Source organism: Mauremys mutica, chromosome 1 (genome assembly GCF_020497125.1).
Source record: "Mauremys mutica isolate MM-2020 ecotype Southern chromosome 1, ASM2049712v1, whole genome shotgun sequence".
NCBI lineage: Eukaryota > Metazoa > Chordata > Testudines > Geoemydidae > Mauremys > Mauremys mutica.
In genome coordinates, this window is record NC_059072.1 from 253,044,663 (window position 1) to 253,071,127 (window position 26,465).

The following is a 26,465-nucleotide window of genomic DNA, read 5'->3' on the forward strand; positions in this document are numbered from 1 at the left end:
CGAAGTGCTGCCGGGTGAGTAAAAATTAAAAAGGTGCCTCTAGCCAGGGAAGGGATTCTCACTGGGTGCGGGGCCCTCTTAGGCGCGGGGCCCGATTCAGGGGAATTGGTGGAATAGGCCTAAAGCCGGCCCTGCTGCTGCAACCAGCTCCCTGAAACCAACAGCTTTTGGAAGCACAATCTCTACCTTCCAGGCCCCTGTTGACCTTGCTCTCTTTGTACAGGAGAGACAGGCACACATCAACCCCCAAATACTTGGAGTGTTCCCTGCGTTGTCCAGTCCCTTAACCACTGAAGACTCACAGAATTACCTGGCCTGCTATTCCTAATGGAACAGTACATACCACGTTGTGAGATTCAACTTGGGACCAGCACTTCGCTTAACACCATTGCACTTAGCTATTTATAGTGAAAACAAGAATAAGCTTATTCTCAAAGAACAAAGATTAAAGTGGTAGGAATAAGATATGGGAAACAAATGGTTACATATAAACCGAAATCATAACATGTTTTCTAGAGACTAAACTAACCAGTTCCTCTCTTGTCTAAAGAAGTTTCTCACCCAGAGTTCTCTGTAGCATTTTCAACTAAGCCTGGCTGAGATGCCTTTTTCATGAAGCAAAAGTGCTATCCTTTTATTCCCTCAGAGAAGGGTGCCTGGGTGTCTCCTTTGGCCTCCTCATCCCAATATACTTAAGCAAACCTTTGATATGCACCTCAAGACAAAGTTCTCTTTCCCCTGCTGTTTTTCTCTTCCTGTTAGTTCTTTTTTGAATTTCCTGCTTACAGTTCTCCATTTGCATTCAGTTCAGACTGAATTGTGGGACCCATTGTGAAGGAGACAATATTCAATTTACACGTAAATAGACCTCTCCCATCTGACAGAAAACCTGTTTGTTGCTGCCTAATGCCTTGATGCAGACTTTAAGAACATGTTTTCAGGATATACATAACTCCTTACATAGTATCTATACCAGGGCTAGGCAACCTATGGCACAGGTGCCGAAGGCGGCACTCGAGCTGATTTTCAGTGGCACTCACAGTGCCTGGGTCCTGGCCACTGGTCCGGGGGGGCTCTGCATTTTATTTAATTTTAAATGAAGCTTCTTAAACATTTTAAAAACTTTATTTACTTTACATACAACAATAGTTTAGTTATATATTATAGACTTGTAGAAAAAGACCTTCTAAGAACATTAAAATGGCACGCAAAACCTTAAATCAGAGTGAATTAATGAAGACTCGGCACAGCACTTCTGAAAGGTTGCCGATCCCTGATCTATACACACATGCCAGATGGCCTTAAGAAGTTCTTGGGTTACGTGTACATTGCTTGCTTGTTTACTTTAAATATTATTTTGTACTGGTATAGAAGTTTCAGTAGCAAAGAATTTAATTTAATCTTGGTTCCAATGTTGTGGAGTGAATAACCATTCTGATCAATTATATTTCAGTAGAATTAAGTTAAACATTTTAGGGTGGTATCATCTTTATATACATGAAATTAAGAACAAAAGCAAACAATTATTAAATTAAAAAATTCTTAATTAGCTAAAGATATGTTGACATTTTATAAAATGGTATGATGAACGCATGTGGGATCACATAAAGGCCTTTTCTTTTTTAAGTTTGGCTTGCTCTGCATATACTGATGAAGTTTTTACTTTTTTTAAATAAAGACAGACTAGTATATTCTGTCTGGTATCAAGGGAATTTGGGATTAATTAGATTATAGCTTTTAGATATTTCTTCAAATCATATCATCAGCTATCTAAGTAGGAATGAAATAATTCTGAACCAAACTTTGTGATCTTGAACCTGGCTTACATACTTACTGTAACAAATATGTAACAACAAACAATGGATCCATTATGGATTGGCACTCGGCTGGTAGATATGAACTCCTGTGAATGCAAGATTCTTGAGAATAAGCATTGCCTAACTGTTGGGAGTATTGCAATGTCCTGGCACGTGTGAGTAATGTTATTTGCTATTGAATGTGGAGCAGACCTGTTCAAGTGTTTGTGACTATATTGCCCTTATGTGGCTGTCCCATAGAAGATACAGCAAGTCCTAATACTACTACTATCTAATCAGGGTCTTCTAGCTTTGGGGCAAGGAGCCAAAGTCCATTGAAGCCAATGGTAGTTTTTTCTTTTCACTTCAGTGGGCTTTGGACCAGATCCTATTAGGGGTTTGTGGGTTTCCTGGAAGCAATGGTCCCAACTTCCAAGTTATATGGCTGATGCCACATGGGTACAGTTTAGCTGGGTGACCATGGTGTCTATTATTTGTCTAAGCAGGGTCTGAATGAATGCTTCTGTGACAGCTAGCTGGGAGGGGAAGGACTGTGGGTGTGGTTATGTAAATACAGTTTGCTCCTGATGTTTGTTCCTGTTTTGCTTAGATTTGCTTAGATATTCAGCAGATGGAGCAATATTTTGCTCATTGTAATCAACTTGGCTGGTGTTGGGTCACAAATCACATTAGTACTGAATGCAGGGGTAGTGAAATGCTGTTATCAATGTTGTGATTATTGTGGGAATGCAGGGAAGCAGGATTGTGTTTAACCTCTTCCAAATGGGGGCGGGTCACCCTTAGCAGAGAGGACCTTGGTGAGCCAGGGGCTTGACTGCCAAAGCCCTGTGAAAGTAAGAGGGGTGGGGATAGGAGTCCTGGGCAGCAGGCTGGCCCCTCCCCTGATTGGCTTAACCTGTTCTTTTTTATTATTCAAAGAGTATAGCCAAATAAGTTGTATTGGGAGTCTCTTTTGTTATTTTAATTGCTTAGGCAGAGCTGAAACCAGTTGTGGTTGGACTGTGTTTCTGGTCCTGTCTGCTGAGAGCTGAAATCACTTGAGATGGGGCAGTGTTTCTGCCCAGTCTGCAAAAGAGCTGAAAATCACTGCAAGATTGATGTGCAAAGGTCACAGTAGAGAGACAGTCAGCTGGCGAATGAGTGACCAGCAGGGTGGCAGCGGAGAGGCACAACGAGCAGCCAGCAGGGCGGCAGTGGAGAGGTGCAACAAGAACAGTGAGCAGGTGGCTGGTGAATGGCCAGTGAGTGGCCAGCAGAGCAAGTAAGGTGCCTGTTTACCATGCACCCAGGATGGGAGGTGAATTCTGCAGATGTACCTCTGAACTCTGGGTCTGCACTGATCAAGGACAGCCACTGTGAGTGGGGTGCAGAGAAGGGTCAGGAACAGTGCCATTACAAGGGCGAGGTGAGTGAGGCACTTGTCTCGGGTGCGCAAAGCTGAGGGGTGCAGAAAAAGACTGGTTTTCTCACCTCCCTCCCTAACCAGGTTGGGCTTGTTCCCTCCCTGCATGTGTCCCTGCAGGCGGCTGCCTGGAGAACAGCAGCCTCGGCACCTGCAGCTCCCTGGCAACCCCTTTCCATGTGCACCGGGACTGGTTCTGCAGTGATTCCAGCCCCGGGCTCCAGGGCAGCCTCCTAGCCACTGCCCGTGTCTCCGCCTGACTCCTCCAGCCTGAGCCAGCCCAGCGAGGAGGGGGAACGGGGAGAGCCACTACCCAGTACCCCCAGCACAGCCTGGCTTGTGCCCTGGAGCTTCTTCCTCTGGCTTAACCAGGTGGGGTTTAGTCCATTGTGGCCCAGACCAACCCCAACCCTGGAGAGCTGCGAGGCTGGCAGGGGATGAGCCCAGCCACCAGGAGAGTTTTAGTAGGAGCCAGAGGCAGGCCCAGTGCAGACTGTGGAGCTCCGTGTCCTTTGGCACCGTGGCTGCACTGAGCTGTGGCTGGGAACTAGGAACGGGGCCCAGGTGTAAGCAGTGCCCGAGCGCTACCCCGGCGCAGCAGCTCCCGGGCTGGGCCCGCAGCGTTCAGGGCCCGGGGCAGCGGGCGAGGTACTCTGGGAGCACCCAAGTTATTTCCCTCCCGGCCTGGCCAAGGATTGCAGTGCAGTGGGTGGGGGCTGAACCAGCTCCGGGGGGCTTTGGGCTCCCGGGTCCCGGCAGGGTTTGGAGGGGAGGCTAGAACGGATGGGGGGGGGGGCAGCTTGACTGCGTTCATCTAAGCAGCGTGTCCCCAGCACTGGGCACGTTGGTGCCCCAGCAGGGTGCTACACTGGGACTGCTCCTGCTTCTGGGCTGCAGTGCCCCAGATCCCCCTGCCCTGCTTGGGCCAGATTGCAGGGAGGTGGAGAGCTTGAAGAGCAGACTGAGCTAGGTCTGGCGTTTCTGCCTCTGTCCGCTGCTCCTGCCCGGCCTTTTCCACCCACCAGCTCAGGTGCCCCCTCCCTGGGCACGGGCTGGGGGCTGAAGTGATCAGAGCCGCTCCTTGGCTGGGCTTTGCCCTTGTGCGCTTGCACCGCCCCGAGACAGTTGCTTAAACACCAACACATTTAAAAACATGTTTCTAGCAAGGGGGGGAAAGCTGTCCAGTCCTAGGGAAGGAAAAAAACCCAGACATATGGGAGGAAAAAGCAACGGTGCCCGCCCGCTCCAGCAGTGAACAGGCAATGGAGGCGGTGAAAAATGAAACTAAAAACAACTGTTTTCTAGTTACAAATTTAAATAAACAGAACAGCCTTCCCCATGGTGTTTGTCTAAGTGCAGCAGCATTGCTGCTGTGTAGGTCATGAAAAGGGTGGTGCAGAGTTTAAAACTTCCCATTCTGGTAATTTCTTAAAGAACAGTCGCTCATAGTCCAAACACAAAAGCTTATTATTTAATTAGGAACAGAAACAAAATCTTTGATTGTTGGTGTTTCAAACAATATTTTTTTCCGTAAGAAATTCTAGTTCAAACGGATCTTATGATTAAAATAAACAAATGTTCTATTATCATTATTCTTGTTATTGAAGTATTTTCCCTTTTTTTTTTTTTTTTTTTTTACAAAGTAACTACTATGAAATTATATGGAGCGGGAGGGCGCAATTTTAGATTCTTGCCTCGGGCGCAAAAATAGCTAGTTACGGCTCTGATCAGGAATGTGAAAGTGACTTTTGGGTTGCTGGACTTAAGGACCTAAGGGGGGAAAAGGGCACGGCCCAACCTACTTGGGAGGTGGGTCTTTTACTCATGGTTTATGTTTATGAACCCTGTTTGCAGTGTTTTCCCAAATGAATTCCGAGTTACTTCCCTCCTTTTATTAAAAGTTTCTTTTCTACACTCGGACTCTGCTTGCGAGTGGGGAAGTATTGCCTCTTTCAGACGCCTAGGAGTGGTGTGTAATTTTCCCACGTTACTGGGGGGGGCTCAAGCCGGTTCTGTGTTGTATCAATGGAAAGGAACCCTTAGATAGTAAACCTGGCCCTGGTTGCTGCTAGCTCCATCTGGCAGAAGGGTTACATTTGTACCACAGTTTTGTCACAGTAAGGATAAATATTTACAACTGAGGATTTATACAGTTAAGAAACTGAAGTTCTCATCTCATCAATGCTCTAAACATGGTTCAGCTGGGCTGTATTCCAAATGAGAAAGGAAAATGTCTGTGACCTGTAAAATATTACTAGGAGAATGCTCTGAAAAAAGTAGCCAGCCTCCATGACTGACAGCTCATATGAGTCATTAAGACATGTTTGTAACTTTTATTTCCAACAAAACAAAAGCCAATACTTCTTAATACACCCTGTTATTTGGCTTCAGATTTTATATCCTCCAAGAGGAGTGAAGTTTTACTTGACTGGCTTTGTATGCTTAGACTATTTTGTGGATTCAGTAGGTGTTTTCCATGAAGTTAGTATCACATAAAAAGGTTGGAGGACGCATCCTCTAGACCAAGAACTCCCATCTTATAGGCTGTGGAGTAGTGGTGGCCTGGAGAGCACTTGCTGGTGGTACACAGAGAGCTGGCTCCAGTGCTTAATTTGTAATGAAAGAAGTGCTGGGGCTCAAGCAATTTTTTTACTTTCATAACTGATGCCGCAAGCCCAGAGATGCTGGGGCTATGAACTCCCAAGCTTAGAGGTGCTGGGCTCAGCACCAGCAAGTCCCGGCACAAATTAAGCACTGGTTGGCTGATCACAGGATGTTGTTTCTCCTCTTTGTTTCCAGCTTCTAAATTCCAGGAAAAGAAACTAAGAAAATACTTAATGTATTATTAATATTACTTCTCTATGTATGCAATTGCTGTAGCTGACACAAAGCTGACAGGAGATCATTAACAGGGAGGGAGGTGGTCCACCCAGCCATCTGAAGAGGGGGTCCAGCCTATGAACACATTTTTAAAAAAACCACTGCTCTAAACTATTTGCTGTCATCCAAGTCAACCTTCACTGGCGAATCTCCGATGGATACTAATGTGAGAATTAAAATATAGTTATTTTTTAACAAGCTGGTTTTAATCAGCTGGATTAATTAATTACCTGTGATAAAGTCAATTCATTGCTCCAGCTTTGCTCCCACTTCATTTGTGTTCATGAAACACTATGCAGAGTTATAGTTTGCTGGCAACGATAAAGAAATGTATATATGTTAATAAAGACATGTGCCTAATACCTAAACTTACAATAACTTCTTTAAAACTATAGTATCTATATAAGCTCTTGCAGCTGCCTCTCCCGCGCACCCCATCTCATGTTTAGTTCTAGAAATTGCTTGAACTGTGTTCATAGGGGACTGGTTGGAATTACACCATTTCTAAAACAGTCTCTCTCTCTTGGTGATCTTTTTCCTCTCTACTTTGGACATCCCCTTTTTCTCCCTCCTCTGTCTTGCTTTTCACATCTTCATCATTCTGGTGCTTATCTCTTTTCTCTCTCTCTTGTTTTGATGCGTTCTTGTTTAGTTTTTGTTCCTGAAAGAGAAGTGAAAAACCATTACAAAAATATCTAATATAAAGAACGTTTCACTATCTTGAGTTTTGCAGTTATTCTAAAAGTGGTCCCTCAGCCATGCACTGCTCACAAGAAAATGTGTGTGATAGAGCATTGGGTGGGGTGAGGGCTGAAATACTTCTCTGGAGAAAGGGAAGGGAACTCATCCTTTTACCCCTTAGAATTGTTTTGGCTGTCAGGAATGGAGCAAGTTCCATTAAGGTACGCCAGTGGCTAGGTTGATTGAGAGAGCTTAGCAATGGGGGAATTTGTTGGAATCAGTAAAGATGACCCTGATGTAGAAGCGGAGGAAAATTCTGTCTCCTCTTGGTGGCATTGGTATGCTCCACCAGAAAGAGTTGAGCAGTCAGAGAGGTGGGAGGAGGAGCTGACCAAAACAAGTGTAACTTTTCATTTATTAAAGAAGGAGCCGTACTCTGAAAAATCAGGTTATAGGTATTTCAAATTGGATACCCAAAATTAGTGGATACTTTTTATCTTAATCTCTGTACCTTCATTCCTCATCTGTAAATTGGGGATAAAAATACTCAGTCACTTAATGAGAATGTTACTAAGATAAATTAACATTTGTGAAACACTCCATGTCACTACTGTAGTGATGAGTGCCATAGAAAATCCCAAGTGAAAATTAATAACACTGGCTTTAAATCAGGGTTTGAATAGTGTGCAGTAAATGAGGCCTGGGGCCACACATTGAACAATGAAGATAAAACTCAATGCTAAATTGTTGCTCATTTAGTAAGCACCATCCATTCTGTGCACTGAATGAGGGCGTGGTCCTGTGTAAAAAATGTGTGATCATATAATTAAGACTACCGTAATGCACATGCACAAAAGGGATGAATTAAGGTTGTAGAGGCAACCTTAATTCTGGCTTTCCTAACTTTTGAGGGCTTGACTACCTTAGGAACCTTATTAATATGCTTTTAACATATTGTTTTGTGTGTATAGACACTCCCCGACTTACGCAAGTGTTGCATTGCATTCTGGAACGCAGGGGCGGCTCTAGCCATTTCGCCACCCCAAGCACGGTGGCACACTGCGGGGGGCGCTTTGCTGGTCGCCGGTCCTGCGGGTCCGGTGGACCTCCCGCAGACGTGCCTGCGGAGGGTCCGCTGCTCCCGCGGCTCCAGTGGACCTCCCGCAGGCGTGCCTGCGGATGCTCCACCGAACTCTCAGGACCAGCGGACCCTCCGCAGGCACATCTGTGGGAGGTCCGCCGGAGCACCTGCCGCCCTCTCGGCGACCGGCAGAGCACCCCCCATGGCATGCCGCCCCAAGCGCGCACTTGGCGTGCTGGGGCCAGGAGCCATCCCTGCTGGAACGCCTTGCATAAGTTGAATTTTGCGTAAGTTGGGAAAGTATACTTGACAATTACGCTCACCAAAAAACAAAACAAAAAAAACCCGGAACTTTTTCCGTAAGTGCAGATTTGCGCAAGTCGGGTTTGCGTAACCTGGGGAGCATCTGTAATATATATTTACAGTAGTTCAGGTTGCTTAACTCTTTCCATTAAAAGCCCTTCTTTTAATTGATTATTACTTTGACAGACTTAAAAAGGTTTTGGGATGAAACTTTTCTTGTTTGCTTTTTGCCTCAGGCTAAATATTTCTTGAAAGTTTCAGCAAAAATAGTACAGCTGTTTACAAGAATGGGTCTTGGAGAAAAAGATTTTTTTTCCCCGTCAACCAATTTTCCCTTTTTTTTCCCCCTTCAACCAATTTTTTCACTTTTAACCAATTTTTCCTCCTTTCTTTCAAGAGTTCTAGTATTCCATAGGTGTGCAGCTGAGACTTGAAACTTGGCAGAAGGATGGTCCTGGGGCCAGAGATGTGCCTTTTGCTGTTCCAGGAAAATCCATCCAGATTCGATTGACTTATTAACCCCTAAAAATCTCCTTTTATACATGCTCAGTAGTTATAAGCCAAGCCTCAATGATGTTGAATGCAGAGACATAACTCTCTAGTACCTCATGCTGCTGATTTACAGCTGTGCATTTTATCAAAGAAAATAAGATGCTGGCTACTTTGAACAGCAGATATTTGGTGGAAGTCAACCATGATATATTTCTGTAACCTCAAAATCTTTCACTATTTAGTCCTTTTTAGAATTTTGTTGTAGCATTTGGGTATCTCTGTAGTGGGACGATTAAATTGCTGCCTTTTTCTACCTCACAGAGTATTGCATTTCAGTGCTGGACAAAGTGATTCTTAAATGCTGTAATTTCTATAGTCACTTAATGAAGTTTGAAGAGTCCTTTGGGATCCATTTTGATGAATGATGCCGTATAAATGTAAGATCACTTATTCTGTAGCTGCCTGCCAGTTGTAATGATGTGCTCTCTAGAACAAATATGCAGCAAAACACACAAAATGGACAGGTCAAATCTGTAATAGTTAAGAAAAACCACCAGAAATCCAGGTTACCTTTCGATTCTGTAATTTATACCACCCACGAGGATATCTTGCAATGCTGTCCATGTATTTTTCCGCCCTTTGCCAGTCTTCATGCCACCTTTGAACTTGATACTGAGGCTCACACTTTGTTATCCTATCCAGAATGGCCTGGTTCTCTTGGCTCACTCTCAGTAGTTCCTTCTCTCGCTTTTCCCTGTTTAAACTAGAGGGGGAAACACATACAAAGGAAAATCAAGCTTCTGCCCAGTTACGAATGTTCTTGAAGAATTTGTGGGTCAAAGCTGGAACCTGAGAGAGAAATTCTCTGAAGCTGTTATACTTCTCCTAAGAGGAGTTTCTTCTCCTTATTAACAAGCCCTCACAACTCAGCCCTTTGTCCTTCTGAAGGAGATAAGTTTTGTTTGAAGAAGTTTTACACTCTGCCTCTCAGATGAGACCTTCAAAATTGAAATTCTGTCTGCTCTCTGTATATACTAAAGATTCCTTGGCACTTTTTATAAGATCCCAGCCTTAAAGTTCTATCTTGTCCTAAAACCAGTCCTCCAGCCTCAAATTATTTTTGTTGCTATGTTGAGGGAGATAGCATGCCTGGCTGCTGAGGTGTTAATAAACAATCATTTTAGGCATCTGGCATTAGTCCTCTGTTTCCAATTATTGAAGGAAAATGTCTCACCCAAATTTTAGATATAAACCAGATCAATTGGTTGTAGGAGAAGGTGCAGAGAAGTGTCTGGTCAAAAGTTCTTCAGAAATATTTCATGACTGGTTAGTGCCAGAGTTAAATGATACTTGGTTCTGTTCAATATCTTCATCAATGATTTAGATAATGGCATAGAGAATACACTTATAAAGTTTGCAGAAAATACCAAGCTGGGAGGGGTTGCAAGTGCTTTGGAGGCTAGAATTAAAATTCAAAATGATCTGGACAAACTGGAGAAATGGTCTGAAGTAAATAGGATGAAATTCAATAAGGACAAATGCAAAGTACTCCATTTAGGAAGGAACAATCAGTTGCACACATTAAAAAATGGGAAATGACTGCCTAGGAAGGAGTACTGCGGAAAGGGATCTGGGGGACATAGTGGACCACAAGCTAAATATGAGTAAACTGTGTAACACTGTTGCAAAAATGCAAACATCATTCAGGGATGTATTAGGAGGAGTGTTGTAAGCGAGAAACGAGAAGTAATTCTTCTACTCTACTCTGTGGTGATTAGGCCTCAACTGGAGTATTGTGTCCAGTTCTGGTCGCCACATTTCAGGAACATTGTGGACAAATTGAAGAAAGTCAAGAGAAGAGCGACAAAAATGATTAAAAGTCTAGAAAACATGACTTGTGAGGGAAGATTAAAAAAACTGGGTTTGTTTAGTCTGGAAAACAGAAGATAGAGAGGACATAACAGTTTTCTAGAATGTAAAAGGTTGTTACAAGGAGGAGGAAGAAAAATTGTTTTTCTTAACCTCTGAGGATAGGACAAGAAGCAATGGGCTTAAATTGCAGCAAGGGAGATTTAGAAAAAACTTCCTAACTGTCAGGGCAGTTAAGCAATGGAATAAATTGCCTACTGAGGTTGTGGAATATCCATAATTGGAGATCTTTAAAAGCAGGTTAGACAAACACCTGTCAGGAATGGTCTAGGATCAGGATCGGCAACCTTTGACACATGGCTCACCAGGGTAAGCATCCTGGTGGGCCAGGCCAGTTTGTTTACCTGCCGTGTCCGCAGGTTTGGCCAATCGTGGCTCCCACTGGCCGCGGTTCACCGCTCCAGGCCAATGGGGGTGGCGGGAAGCAGCAGCCAGCACATCCAGTGGCCCACACCCCTTCTCTCCACCCCCATTGGCCTGGAGCGGCAAACTGTGGCCAGTGGGAGCTGCGATCGGACGAACCTGCGGATACAGCAGGTAAACGGCCCGGCCCGCTAGGGTGCTTACCCTGGTGGGTCGCGTGCCAAAGGTTGCTGATCTCTGGTCCAGATAATTAGTCTTGCCATGAGTGCAGGGGACTGGACTAGACGACCTCTCGAAGTCCCCTCCAGTTCTATGATTCTATGATGTCAAGGGAGCTACAATGATATGTATCTACACAGCAACAATATAGGTTAATCTTCAGTAAATGCTATTGTGTGTGTAATATAATGCTCATGAGGATATGTACATTCATTAGCTCAGGTTCAACGGTATTTCAAATTATTCCTCATATATTTTTAATTTCTCATGGGACCATGCTGAAGTTTGGAAACTCCCTGTTATATAGCAGTTGCTGTTCTGGACTCCACCTGAATTACCTGAACTACTGAACTGCACCCTTCTGTCTAGAGACAAGTTGGAGCCTGATGAGCTATCGTTCCCTCATCAACCAGTCTGTCTGTAAATGAATCATGAGGGTTAACAAATGACACTTGACTTGCACAAAACATTCCCATGGCAGATTCCGGTGTCCTTGCTTCACTTCTGAATTCTCTTCTTACTAGAGCTCATGCATTGTTCTGCTATACTCTGAGTATGAATTTCTCTTGGAATTAAAATGGTACAAACAGTTACTCTCCTGTGAGAATTACCTGAGAGTGCTTACTCATTCTCCCTTGAGCAATGACTAAAGTCCTGATTTACTTACTCAATATGGTTACTGTACACTGTTCACTTTGTTGTTCTTATTTCATTTCCATGCTTTGGACCTACGTCTGTGGGAATGACTGGCAAAGCAAGTGTCAGTAACTCAGTCAGCAACAACAGATTAGTTGGGACATGATAATATGTTTGTTTCATTTATTTCCTCTAAACTAGGTCAACAATCACTGTCTCTATCCCTCAGTTATTAAACTGAAAAAATTAATCCAAAAGCTGGTATCTGTTTTTCTACAGAGACTAGAAGGATGAACCTGAAGCTGGAATCCCCATGACAGGGCAGGAGAATGAATATCTAAAATATTAGCACTCCTGAGGCCTCCTTTAAATACATGTCTTTGCTGTGCAAAATATTCATTGCTATGTTTATCACTGTCACGGTAACTTGATAACTCTATACAAGTTCTACCGCTGATGTTACCTTTTGGCCTGATAGTAATTTTTGTTATCAATTCGCCCTTTCGTCCTCATGATGCAGGACATCTTCTCCAGCAGCAAATGATTGTCTCTTTCGATGACTGAAAGCCGTTCCTTCTCAAGCTTCATGCACAAAAGAGGCAGAGAAATATTTGTTATGGTCCAATCAAAACAGCAGCAGAGTGCTGTGGATATTTTAACAAGAGGATCCCACTCTGGTTCCACACACAGACTGAGACAAAAACTGGCAAGGTAAAAATTCACCCCCAGTGCAGAGGTCCTGCAGAAGAACCTCTTCACCACATAAGATCCACATAAGTTAGGGGGGGTCCTCAGTGGTAAGCACCACTTTCCCCTGACTTCAATGGGCTTTGGATCAGGTTCAGGAACAGGCCATCTCTGTCCTTGGCGGGGTTACAATCTGATTTAAGGTGGGAAGCAACAAGTGGGTTTAATAGGCAAATGGAAGGAGCTGCAGCAGGAGGATGAGGGTAACAGTGATAAAAACGTAGCTGCATAGACTAGTTATGTGCACACTTAGCTAGTTTTGAGTCATTTTTTAAAATTAGTTTTAAGATCTAAACATGGAGTATATTAACGATATCCGTAAACCCAGTACAACACACAGATTCATTTGTGTAATGTGAAAAGATGCCATGGTGATGGGAGCAATGTAAGAACCTAAAGAGAAGAACGAGGTGGGATGGAAAGACATTATACCTAGCCCAGAGTTAGCCAGATCTGTGAGAAATGTTTGTGAACAGCTGCCCTTTTGGTGAAATCTAATCCATTCCAAAAGCCCCTCCCCTCCCTAAAAAGTGCTCTTCAGAAGTTTGTTTCTGTGCCCCAAGGATTCCATGTCTAGCAGGGGTGGTTTGAAAGGAACCAGAGAAGCAGGGACTCTGTAAGAGGCAGAGCAATCATTCTACCATTACCTTCAGAACTTAACTTAAACAACTTGCTCCCAAGTGCATCTCCTCCCCCAGGGTCACTGAAAAATGTATTTTGTGCCTACTGCTTCACCACCACCACCACCCCCGCCTCTTTTGCTATTTGTTTCTCTGAAGGCTTGCGTGGCCTAAATAAGATAAATACGAACTATTACCACATTATGCTTTGATAACCTTCAATAGCTAATGTTCCTGTAGTGAATTACGGGGAGGGGGGCTCTTAGTGCATCTTTTTTGTTTGCTTGGCTTTATAAACGAAACAGGTCAGATGTAGCTCAAATTGTATTATGGAGATACCTAAAAATGGTGCTGTTAAGTAATCCCATCAGGCTCTAAAAACCCAGAGGGCTAGTGACTACAAAGGAGAAGAGAACCTGGTTACAGGAAGATAAACTTATTTGCAACATTAGAGACAGTCTCTATATTTACATAGCACCTCTAAAGGTATCGTGTTACAGCTGGCAGGGGAACAAAAGTGTCAGGGTGCCAGTAGCATATAGGGACGTACCCAAGATTGGCAGCTTCAGATTTGACTCTTTTTTTAAAATATGCATCGGCAAACTCCATATATTTCTTTTCCAAAGGAAATTCTTCATTGCTCTTTTACAATAAGGAAAGGGGGAGGAGGAAGTGGCAACAACCAGCACAGATGCCAAATCCTACAATAGTATATAAACGTGTATTCATAGGGGAGAAATTAATTGTTTTGATAGCAAAATAGTTTCAAGCTCTCTGGGGGTTGCTATAAAGTAGGATGAGATGATAAACATTTTAAAGAGGCCAAATCCTGAAGTCCTTACTCAGGCAACACTCCCTTTGCCTGAGGGAGACTGTATATAGGTTTGTTTGGTTTTTTTTTTAAAAAGTGAACAGAGACAGTTATTCTAGGAGAATAGAGTTCATTTTTTCCATTGTCATTTTCTTTAATTTATAAAGATTTTGAATGAAAATTACCAATCAAAACTATCGCTTGTTACATTTCTTACATTTTGAGTATGCCCACATGTTATAAGATTCATAAGATAACCTGAATATTATCACAGGGCAGTTATTGTTTCAATTACTGTAGGCTTTTTTTTTGTTTTCTTTCTTTCCTTTTTTTTCTTTTTGATATGCAGGAATAGATTTTAGACAGGATCCTTGTGTTCTGGACCTGGCAATTAGAGGGAATTTGATGCATCAAGTCAGAGTTTATTTGATGTGGGACTGGGAGGGCAATATCCACTGGCCCAGTTAGGCAGAGCATGGTATAGGAGTGAAGCTAAAAGTTAGACCATTTAATATTATACCCCTGTTGATCTGCCTGTCTTACTTTCTTGGGGGTGGGGTGGGGGGAACACTATGTTGGGCATTGGCATATGCATTCCTGTTCAATGCTAATCTACTTAATTAAGTGATATACCCAGAAAGATACCTTTAGCTTCTTTAACTTCAAGTGAAGATGGCCATATGTTAGAGGAGTAGTGGTGTCCACTACAGGTTTGGCTGTCTGGATCTGCAGCAGAAAAAAATAATTATCTATTTTTGTTGAAAATCAAATCCTTACAAACTGTTATGAGAAATGTTTTAATTGTTTGCCCACTGTATTGTTAGCACTAATGTCATTTGACACGTTCATAATGTCAGCAATGCCAAGCCTGCCCAGCAAGGATGCAAGTAGGGTGGTACCCTCCAGTACGGAATACCTGCAAGAGATTTTTTAGCCGGTACAGGGTACTGGAAAGACGTGGGGCTAGCCCCCTTTGGGGGGAAGGCCTGCCCTCTGCTCCTTAAAGGAGCAGAACGCAGCTATGGAGTACATTCATTCTTTATATGGCTTTAACAGCACAATACATATGCTAACAAACTTAAACAAAGGCTTTGTTTAAGTTTGTTAGCATTGGTCAGGAGTCCTGAAGAAGGGAGGGATGGGAGGGATGAAAGGTGTTTAAACAGTGTTTTTGATTCTGTTTCTCCCCATTGGTCTGAATTATCCATGACACCCATACTGCATCACATCAAGTCCAAATCATTAGAGGAATGCCTCTGCCTGCACTGACCAGAGGATGTTTGGATTCTGATGTCAGCCCAATTCTGCAGCCTGATGGGGATCAGGTGTTGTTCCAGTGTACACAAAATTCTTCTTTGCAGCCAAACTAACATGCATTTTGTTAACTGGAACTGGAGCAGCAAAACAAAGAAAACAAATGCCTCATTTTCCAGCTTTGTGTGTGAGAGAACTATAAGTGAAGATTATAATGCTGGACACTGACAGCCTTAAACCAGCTGCCTCAAGAATCTGCCAAGGACTTTGTTGAAAATATGTTCCTCATCTTATCAATGGAGCTAAGACTTATCACACATTTGCCCACCTTTATTTGAATGAATCTCCTTCTGATCTGACAGCTCAGGCATTGTCAGTTTCATCCAGAACAGTTTACAAACTTGGAACCTAATCCCATAAACCCTTAATCGTTTGATCAATCCCATTGAAGACAATGGGACTATTTGCATGACTATGGACCACTTTTGTGGGCTGGTAAAAGTTTCAGGAGTCTGTTCCTATGAAGGAAGTTGAATCCTCCATTGAAATGCAGTGTTTGGGTACAATACCATAAAGCAGTTTAGGATACAGTTCTACTTAAAATTTGTCTTTTAATAAGTCATACATAGGTTGAAATGGCTCCTCACCCAACTCCCATATTCCATATAAACTAAACAGACTGACTACTACATATTTGGGGGGGGGGAGTGAGTAGTTAAGCATGTTGATGTTTGTATATACAAAGGGGGATATCAGGGGACGGGGAGAGCGTGGGAGCCCTGGGCTGGGAGCAGGGTGGGGAGGAGTCACATGGGGAGGTCACATACCCCTCGCCCCCATTGTGTCCCTCCCATGTGTGCAGTATCGGCAAGAAATGATTTCTACTTGCACCACTGCTGCCCAGGGAGGTAGTGGGAAACGAAGATAATAGGGACAATTGTTTTCCATCTCCAATAAAACTCAAACCATTCCTCCCTGAGAAAAGATAGACTACATAGGGGTGTCAGGACTGCTTATGCCTGCTTTACCCAGGAGTGCTGAAGTCTAGTCTGGCTCCAGGCACAGGTTCCCTAACATATGTCCCTGGAGCAATAGATACTTTGGGCTGTTGCAGGGATGCAGAATCACCGGAATGTAAGAATGACCTAGCTACTCCCACCCCTGCCCCCAGTGTATCCTGGAAATGTCCCTGACTCAGGGTCTCCTGAGGAGGTGTGGATCTTGGTGTGGGGAACCATGCAACTCCTGTGGGGATGCTGCTTGTGTTCAGGGTATTTTCCATGACCACACTGTTATAGCAATGCCTTCATAGGTATCCTCGGATGCAAAACTACTGATATCATCACCAAATAGAGTTTGTATTGCACCAGATTCAGTGGCACAGTTAAAATCTCCTTCCCCCCAACACGTCACATGAATATTCAGGTCAGGTCTGACAGGAAGATCACTGCAAATGATAGGCCATATGACTAGTCTTGGGTCAAGGAGTCCCTGGAGGTAAAAATGGGGGAGGAGGGAAAGAGAGAGAGAGAGTGGAAGAGACCACTCTCTGAGTCTCAGAGGGAGACTAGATTAATGAAATGCATGATTTTGTTGCTTTAGTTAATAGTATGGGATAAACACTGCTCAGCTCATTAATACATTATATATAATATAACAATAGTGTGTGTATAAAATGAATAATTATTTGAACTATGCCTCTCTGATGGACTCTGCCTTTCAAGAGTTGCTTACCCTTGTAATGTGTAAATAAGTGTAGAACATTTACACACTAAGCAAAAGGGGTTGTCAAGTAAGTGCAATTTATATGGTAACAGCATAGAAAACTACATTCCATAAAGCGTTGCCTGGAGTCCACATGTAGCCTTCCAAAGCTCCTAACGTAGCCTGGCACAGCACAGAGCTTTATGAATCAGGGACCAAGCCTGAATCCCTGATGATTTCAGAATTGAGGAAAACTTCTGTAAACTATCAGGTCAATCTCAAGACTATATAACAAGGCAATAGTCATTCCGTAGATTTATTGCAGTGATGTTTGGAGCTGCAATACTGGAGTTGAAATTACACGGTATCTATTTACTCAAGTTGCCTAAGTGCTGGTAATATGTTTGGCTTCCTTTTGTTCCAGTTTCTAATAGAAGGCCTGATCCTGCAAGATGCTGAGTGCCCTCAACTGTCATTGATTTCCATGGGAGTGGAGGGTGCTTAGCATAACAGGATTGGATCTCAATTAACAGGCAGTTTATTATTGGCTAGCAGGGCAAAAATTTTTGTCAAAACAATTTTTCATCAAAAATGCCATTTCAACTAAACCATTTTTTGTGTGTGAAATATCATTTTAATATCATCCTGTTTTGATGGGGTTTGGAATAGAAAGTTTTTTGATTTTTGATTTTGAACTGACTTTTTGTTTCAACATTTATCTTTTATTTTACATTAAAAAAATTTAAATTGAAAAATGAAACATTAAATGGAAATGAAACATTTTCAGTTTATCAAAATAAAATGTTTTGATTGATCCAAAATGACTATTTTTAAATTTTAATTTTGCAAAAAATTTAGAAATTTGGCTTTCCATCATGATTTGGGACTTTTTTTTTTTTTACAACCCAAAATGTTTCATGGGACAGAAGATCCATTTCCCGACGAGCTCTAGTTTTAAGGTTTGAATTCCTTGAGATGAATATAAAGTGTCCTACTTTCTAAGGGGTAGCTGTATGTCCACAATGGATGTAGATTATGTCAACCCTCCAGCATCAGACCACTCTTAAATAGCCCTAGTCATATTCAATGGCATGGCACGCTGGAGGTTAATTTAAACAAAAAGGAACTTTTTAGAACAAACTTCTGATCTTGCCATCTGGGTTAGAGACAAAATGCTGGATTTGATATTCTATTTCATCTTTAAATTCTCCCCGCCTATCAATCAAACCAGTGGAACAGAGTGAGTATTTTATATGGTAACAGCATATGAAACTGACAATATCTGTAAATAATGAAGAAATATTTCCTTACAGTAAGGTCGATTACACTGTGATATCTTCTTAAGGAAGCAATGAAGTTGAATCCTTGTCACAGGAGTTTTTCAGACTTAAAGACTATACAAAGCACCGAGGAAAGGCCTGAAGGGAACAATCCTACATTGCCACTGAGTTGGACTGTATGATTGACCAGATCTTTTCCATCTTTAAATTAGCAACCTGCATACAATGCACGCTCTTATTAAAAAACTTCTCTTTATATGGTAGGTCAACCCTGATCCCTAACGAATATTTTCATACTAATGTTAAAGAATACGTAAGCATTTGCATTAACAAATTTGACTTGCCTATTTACTCACTGTACTACAGGGTTGTACCTACCCTTTTCTTGTGCTCTTCATAGTTTGCTTTGTCCCATTTTTGCTGAAGATATTTGTTGCCACATGGTAAAATTGACTGGTAGGCTCTATGCATCTTAAACAACATAAAGCATCTCTATAACTGAGGTTCTTCTAAAGAATGAGTGATATCACTCTGAGCCTTTTTAAGCAAAGCCCTGGAGACTGGGTATGTTTGCAGCAGGTCATGTGGTGGTTGTCATGGTATCACTGCTAAGAAAAAATTGAATAGCCAGTGGTAGCATTTTAAACAATTGTGTTTAGAGCACAATAAACAAGAGCTGAACATCTTAGCAAAGGATTCCAAAGGGTATCATCTCAATATATTAAATAGCTTAGCAATTATACTTCACTGGTCATGCTTAGCTCTGCAGTGATTAAGGAAAGACAGTGTCTCAATATGATATTATTAATACTTTATGTAGCACCACAGATGTAGAAGAGTCTATATAACATAACATTTGTCAAGCTTACAGTTTAAAGGCATGCGTCACCACAATACAAAGCAAACATATAGTGTGGGGTGTAGTCTTTAGAGCTGCATTAGTGTGTTTAAAATATACATCAATACTAACATGCTTTGATTTGATAATAGCCCAATAACCTCGGTTTGTCGTAATATCATCTGATCACTGGTGAACTGGAGGAAGCTCACAGGAGTTTGCACAAGCCACTTGTTAATAGATCTGTGTCTTGTTTAACTTGACCATTTACCATCTAACTTGGCTTTTATATTTTGATTAATTTTATTTTAGGTCAGTAGAGGGGCGGGGAGCTCTCCTTTAGAAAAAGCTATATGAAATGATGCCTCAACAAACAGAAACAGTAGTAAAAATAGAACCTTTGCACATACTAATTTTGATCTGTGAAGCAGACATTTTCCACTCTCTCACGAACAGTTAAGGGAATTGAGAAGTATGATTTTGGCCACTGGAGAGCTCCAATCATTTTTTATTAATATAACAAATATCTGGAGAATGTCTGTCTGTAAAATTAATAAAGAATACAAAAGCTGTAAAGTTCAAATAAAGCCTTTCACTTAGTTCATGCTGAGGCCTACATGTATGCACTAATTCATGAAAATCAGACAACATTACAATATTGTGCTTTTTTTTCTTGAACAATCAGCATTCCTTAAGTATTTTTAGTGAGGCCCTGATTTGCTCTGTGGAATTGTGGCCTTAATGTGTTTTGCCTAATAAGTCATCTTAAGTGCTGGGAATGTAATAATCTATTAGGGCCTGATCCAAAGTCCATTAAAATCAATGGGAGGCTTTCCACTGAGTTCAGTGAACTTTAGATCAGGTCCTGGGAAAATGAGGAAAAATGGATGGTGGAAACATGGCAGATCCAGAATTGGCCCATATTCTCTGCTCCACCTGAGTTTATGTTTCGGGAAGTAAGGGAGGAGGAGGAGACGTGACCGTAAGTCATCTCTGTGGCTGTTTCCTACATTGCTGGGGCCATCCAGAATGCTGATCCAATCTTGTGTAAAAAAGTAGAAAAGGTTCAAGGCGGCTCACCTTTAATGACCAGCTACCTCTGGTCCCAAGGCACTGTTCCAGCAGCTGCGGATTGCTGCAGCATAGACATCCCCTAGCCACACACCCTTTCCCAGACACACCTTCTGCACTGAGGGCTAGGAGGAGCATAATTTAGGCAACACTACTGGTGGCCATATACTCCCAGCTGGGAGTATCTTCCACTTGTTAACACATGACGTTTTCATTAAGTAACTAGAATGATATAAAATTAACATGGCACACATTAAATGGATTAAAAACTGAGTGATAGGTCTCAAAAAGTAATTGTAAATGCAGAATCGTCATGAAGCAGTGTGTTTCCAGTAGGGTCCCTAAGGGACAGGTTTTTGGCCCTACGCCTTTATCAGTGACTTGGAGGAAAACATAAAATCATCAGAGTTAAAGTTTACAGATAACCCAAAAATTGGGGAAGCAGTCAGTAATAAAGAGGATACGTCACTGATACAGAGCAGTCTGGATTGTTTGGTAAACTGGGTACAAGCATTTTAATACAGCTAAATGTAAATATATGAACCTAGGAAGAAAGAATGTAGGCCTTTCTTACAGGATGGGAGACTCTGTCCTTGGAAGAGTGACTCTGAAAAAGATTTGGGGGGAAGGGGATGGATAATCACCTGAACATGAGCACCTAGTGTGACACTCTGACCAAAAGAGCAAATGCAATCCTGGAATGCATAATCAGAGGAATCTCAAGTAGGAATAGAGAGGTTATTTTACCTCTATATTGGACACTTCTGCAATCACTCTTGGAATATTGTGTCCCATTCTGGTGCCCATAATTCAAGAAGGATGTTGATGTTGATAACCTTGGTTCTGAGAAGAGCCATAAGAATGATTAAAGGATTAGATTTACCAAGGTTCACGGTGGATTCTCCACCAGTTAACATTTTTAAATCAAGATTGGATTTCTTTCTAAAATATATGCTCTAGGAATTATTTTGGGGCAGTTCTATGGCCTGCGTTATCTAGTCCAGTGTTTCTCAAATGAGGCCACCGTGGCTGCATGCAGCCACCAGGGGCTTTTCTTGCTGCCACAGTCTCCTGGGCAGTGATAGGAGGGGGGGGCAAAATAGCGGCCCCTCCCCTTCCTGTTGCTCCAGGATGCACCACCTTTGTGTTGATTGCTGGGGCCACCAGCAGTGGCTGGGCCCTGCTCCCTTCTGAAGGCTGCTGGGGCACAACGCTGGAGGAGCAGGCGGCAGGTGAGTTCCTCAGGGGTGGCAGAGCTCAGGTTTTGGACTTCAGCCCTGGTGTAGTGGGATGGCAGGCTCTGGCCATGGGGCTTCAGGCTCCAGCCCTCTCACTGCTTCCCCTGCTCCTCACTAATCCCCCCCCCGAATTGCCCCTGGCCCCCACTGCCTCCCCCATCCAGGGCTTAATTTGTCCCCAGACTTGCCAGGGCTAAGTAAAGTGATACTTATAAATTTGTTAATATCACTTTTCACAACAGACTTACTATCTGGCAATAAATAAATAAAGTGTTTGAGGAAAAATTATCAGAGCGGCCACCAGCAAGAGTTGGAGGCCACCAAAAAATTTGTCCTGAGAACCACTTTTAGTCTGGCTCCTGTATGATCACAAAGGTCCCTTATGACCTTGGAATCTATGAATCACTGGTCATTTAAGTTTGATTTGTGCCATTGTGGAGGGCAGAAAGTATCTTTAACAGAATATCTGGCCTACTATCTCTGCAATGTAACATAGACATTTACAGTACATTAGGCCAGTAGGTTACACAATGTTTGTATAGCAGCTATGGGAACTTCCACATGCAACATTATGCACAAAAGGACTTACCTGTCATTCCTTAATTGCAAGAGATACATACTGAGGAATAATAATTAAAAACAAAATTAAATATAACATGAAGATTGGAAGATTTGCAAAAAGTTTATTCCCTAGTTCATAGCATGCTCCAGGTGCATACAAACTTCCGCGCAACTCAAACAGAATTTTCTATATGCTTGTTTTCTTCAGTATAAAAACAAGATGAATGTGAATTTTAGTTCAACGTTGCTCCATGAATACAGCATCTGTTAAAGGCTCAGACTTGAAATGTGCTGAGTGCCGCTTCTGAGGGGCTGAACACTCTAAACTGTTATTGATTTACAGTTTTTGTCTATTTTCAGTTTGGACCTGATTTCTGAGCAGGGCTGCCCTTTTAATGATAGACTCAAAGAGCTTGGAGCCCTGCATATCCTGAGCTTCCACAGAGTGGTGCTGATGATGGTAAATGGGTGTTGAGTTACCTCCCATTCTGCTCGCGTTGCAGGGCCAGTGAGTTGCTACCCCATCCTCCTGCCGTCTCCAGGCCAGAAGGAGAGATCAATTTGGCCCACGAGCTGCCAGTTCCAGCAGCTGCTTGTGTTGCTTGTGCTGGGCTCAGCTATGGAATGTTTCTTTAAGTTAAGAAAGATTCATTTTTGGAAGGTGTAGATCATGTGTCTTGGGGCAATAATGTTCACCACGAGAAGTGCCTTATTTCCTATTTGCTTTTGGTTTGTAATTTTGTGCACACACTTTGAAAAAAAGTGAGAGATTAAAAATGCTTATTTTAAAACTTTAAAAGCTTCCTCTAACCAATTCTGTATAAAACTACATTAAAAACAAATTAAGTCTCAGTTTTTAATAACTCTTGTTTTCTAAATACTGTGATGACGACCGCGGTATAAAAACCTATGTAGAAGAGAAAAATAGAACAGATCATCTCAAAGTGATTATACTTCAGGCCCTCATTCTGCAAAGTATTTAAGCATGTGCCTAGCTTTAAACATGTTAAGTCCCATAGAAGTCAATGGGACTAATCCCATGACTAAAGTAACTCACGTATATGTTTGCAGGATCAGGCCCTTGGATCCCTAAGTATATTGCATTTTCTTGGATGGTCACTAGGAGAGATTGAAAGAAACCAGTTTTTGTCAGTTCAAACTGTTATTTGATATGATCCAAAGATCTGACCTGGACCCTCCATACTCACACCCTTATCAAGTAATTCATAAACAAATCACTATCCCCAGTAATTCAAGAATCCATCCATGGTCAGTGGGATAAAAAAGCAGATTGAAGAGCTCCTGGAATGAGTGATTAGGACCAGTTCTCTCTGTGCACGTCAGTAGCTGGCAATTGTTAAGTATAGGATCTGATTGTACACACTATTGCTGGATGCTTCTTTAATCCATGGGCCCAATTAAAAGAAATCATCAGAACTAACTTTTAGCTAGAAAAAGTAGTTTGTTTCCCACCCATTGTTTAAGTGATTGTGGGTGGGAAAAAAAGCACTATGAAAAGTATATGGGATACACTTTGGTTTTGTATTTAAAGAAAAGCTTTTACAGAACCTTTTGCAAAATCAAAGCTCCCACCAACCTGCAGTAAAAAGGCAGAGTTAACAAATATTTGGTGGTGGTGTGCTGTGGTTTATCGGTAAGGCCTTGTCTACACTCGGAATTTTCCCCGATTCCAGCCACTAACATGTCGGCAGAAGTACAAAATGTAAGACAAAAAAAAGCTGTGATTTTCACTGGTGGAGCTGAAATCATGTTAAACTTTACCAGTGCAAACTTCAGCTTACTTGTCTATACGTGTGGGTTGCACTGATGCAGCTACACTGATGGCCAGAACAGGGACAGATTGTCAATATAGGGAAGGCGTAAGTTGCAAGAAGAGACATGATAGCTACCGAAGAGCAGCACAGGGCAGAAAACTTCCAAAGGCCTAAAGTGTAGCCCGATCTGATTTCATGCAAGAACAGAAAAGTATGCTGGAGCTACAAAGGCTTGTAACTAAAAACAAAACTCAGACAGGCTTGCACAGGTGTGTGTACAATGATACATACATGTGTGCACAGAAGTGGGCTGAGGTTAATATTCATTTTAAAAACTCTAATGCTGCATTTGAAGCACTTTGCAATAATGAAGCAATTTAATGCAACAGGATGTGCATTCCATGCCTGTCGTTACACACCCCAGAGATTGTATTTTCTACCACTCAGAAAGCATGGGAATTTATAGCTGAATATTGTTTACTGCTAATTTAATATGGCTCCATATGTTAAAAACAGTTTGCGGGCTTATTACACAACACCATTCTAATACAAAACTATGTAATAGTTTAGAAAGATGTTGAAAAATTGTAGAAGAGAAAATGAGGATTTTACTTTTATCTAATTTTATTAGTTCCCTACACCCATCAATCGCCTTCATAATTCCTTTCCATTCCATCCCATGAAACTGATGGCCTGTCAGCAGCAATTTGTGGTCTGGCATTACCTTCCAACTCTCACTGTTTATCTCAAAAACATAAATGAGGAATGTCAAAGAGAGACGCTGCATTTTCCTAAATACAAATATCAGAATATGAACTTTTTGAGCACACTGAGATCAGCTGCATGAGTATGTTCGACATGGATATGAGATTAGCAAACAGAAGCATCTCTAAAGCGGTTATTTATTTGTATTTGTGCACTCTACAATAAGTATCCATCCAGTTCTCTAGGCACCCTTGATCATTTAAAAAATACTCCAGTAAACAAATAGACTTATCCGTTACTCTGGATCAAATCCAATAATCCAGCAACTGCATAAATCCAGCACGAACCCCTACTAACTGTCCCCTCCAGAGTCTCAGTTCATCACTGCCCAGCAGTACCCAACACCCACTTCCTCTTGGGCAAGAGAAAAAAAGGTGGGTTTTGCAGTACTTCCTGAAGTGCTTCCTGAAGACTTACAAACTCAGGCTGTTCAGGACCTACAGAGGAAGCCAGTTCCAAAGTTCTGGGCCCACTGTCAGCCTTTTTCTCATACCATACCAAGTAGGTCCCTCAGCTTAACTCACTGACTGTAATTGTGGCAGGATGTCAGAATGAGAGGGATAGGTAGGTCCCAGACCATTTGGGTTTTTTATAGGTGAAAACCAACCTTTAAAAATCAATCCGGCAGCCAGTGCAGATTGCAGAGCAAGGATTTAATGTGAAAAGAAACACTGCATAGCAAGTGGGCTGCTGAATTCTGCATGAGTGAGTTAGGCACCCAAGTTTGAACATTTTTCACAAAATCTTTAGATTCTGTCTTTCCTTGACTACCGAGTGGTAACTAAGATTTTCCCATTGATTTTTTTTTTTTACTATGTAGCAGGACACATAGTTGTAACTGACACAGTTGTGGGGGAGCTGCCTATTATTTCTCTGTTATTTTGCAAGTGTCTATCACCAAAAATATTCAAGTGCTGACATAGTATTGGCTGCAATAAATTGGGTTTAAAAAGGTATCTTCTTTTCTGATTGGCTGCAATACCATAGAATGATTCTGCACTACACTCTGTATGTCAATGTCTGGTTGTTAAACATTTTATATGATGGGTTTAATTAGAATGTGTGAAAGTCCCCTCATGTGCAAATAACATTTATTAAGTGGGTGTGAGATAAACTACAGCATATTTTGCTCCATTACATTTGTGCTTATTTGACCAGAGACCAAACTTCTGTCTTTGGAACTAAGTTGAGATATCACAACTATTTCCAGCAGGTGGCAGATGATAATCGTGCTTGTAATGAAATCTGGATACAAATTGTGTGTTTTCCAGATTGTTTACTTAGAAACTTACTTAAATGTACACATTATATAGCACATTATAAATTGTGTTATCATTAGTGATAAAATAAGATTGCATAATTGGCACAGATTGGTAATTACCAGTGCTAATATGTAATTAAATACTTGGGAATCAAGTGTAGGATGAAATTTAAAAGCCAAAGTTAAATTGAAAAAACAGTCTCACGGATCAAAGAAACTGCTGATATTCCAAAAATCTCCAAATAACCATCTGGCTAATTGTGCTTCCTAGAATAATGGTGTCTTTGCACATGTGCTATGATTGAAGATCATTTCATTGCACAGCAGTGTCTGGAAAATAAGCAATATGGGCTCTGACTTAAATAATTAAATGTTAAATATATGGGGCCAGATTCTATTACTTTTAGTTTCGTTGAGTAGTACCTTACTCCATGAGTTGTCCCACTGACTTCAGTGGTACTGCTGTCAGAGAAAGGTATTTCTCAACATGAATAAGAATGACAGAATCTGGCCCATGAAGTCCAGATTAACAGTCCTTTCTGAGAGCCAGGTTGTGATTCTTTACCCTCATTAGTGAGCAGTTACTCACATAAGTAACCGTAGTGAATTCAGTGGCAAATTACTCACCAAGGAATGTAACATAAGAACGGCTGTACTGCGTCAGACCAATGGTCCATCTAGCCCAGTATCCTGTCTACCCAGGGGCGGCTCTAGACATTTCGCCGCCCCAAGCACGG

General features: G+C 41.9%; 1 protein-coding gene across 2 annotated transcripts in view; it reads right to left on the reverse strand.

The window, feature by feature from the left end:
* Positions 1-5,198: 5,198 nt before the first annotated feature.
* The window catches only part of CFAP97D2 (CFAP97 domain containing 2), a 29,068-nt gene continuing 7,801 nt past the window's right edge, over positions 5,199-26,465 (reverse strand). Inside the window, exons 1-5 of one of the 2 annotated variants that reach the window (XM_045017392.1) lie at positions 18,598-18,824; positions 14,627-14,707; positions 12,267-12,385; positions 9,227-9,419; positions 5,199-6,760 (exon numbers count right to left, since the gene is read on the reverse strand). In XM_045017392.1, coding sequence (XP_044873327.1) covers positions 6,593-6,760; positions 9,227-9,419; positions 12,267-12,385; positions 14,627-14,707; positions 18,598-18,702 — 666 coding nt within the window. In that variant the 5' untranslated portion in view covers positions 18,703-18,824 and the 3' untranslated portion in view covers positions 5,199-6,592. Of the gene's footprint in view, positions 6,761-9,226; positions 9,420-12,266; positions 12,386-14,626; positions 14,708-18,597; positions 18,825-26,465 lie in introns of those variants that run through there. The other variant, XM_045017383.1, reaches the window with a different exon arrangement.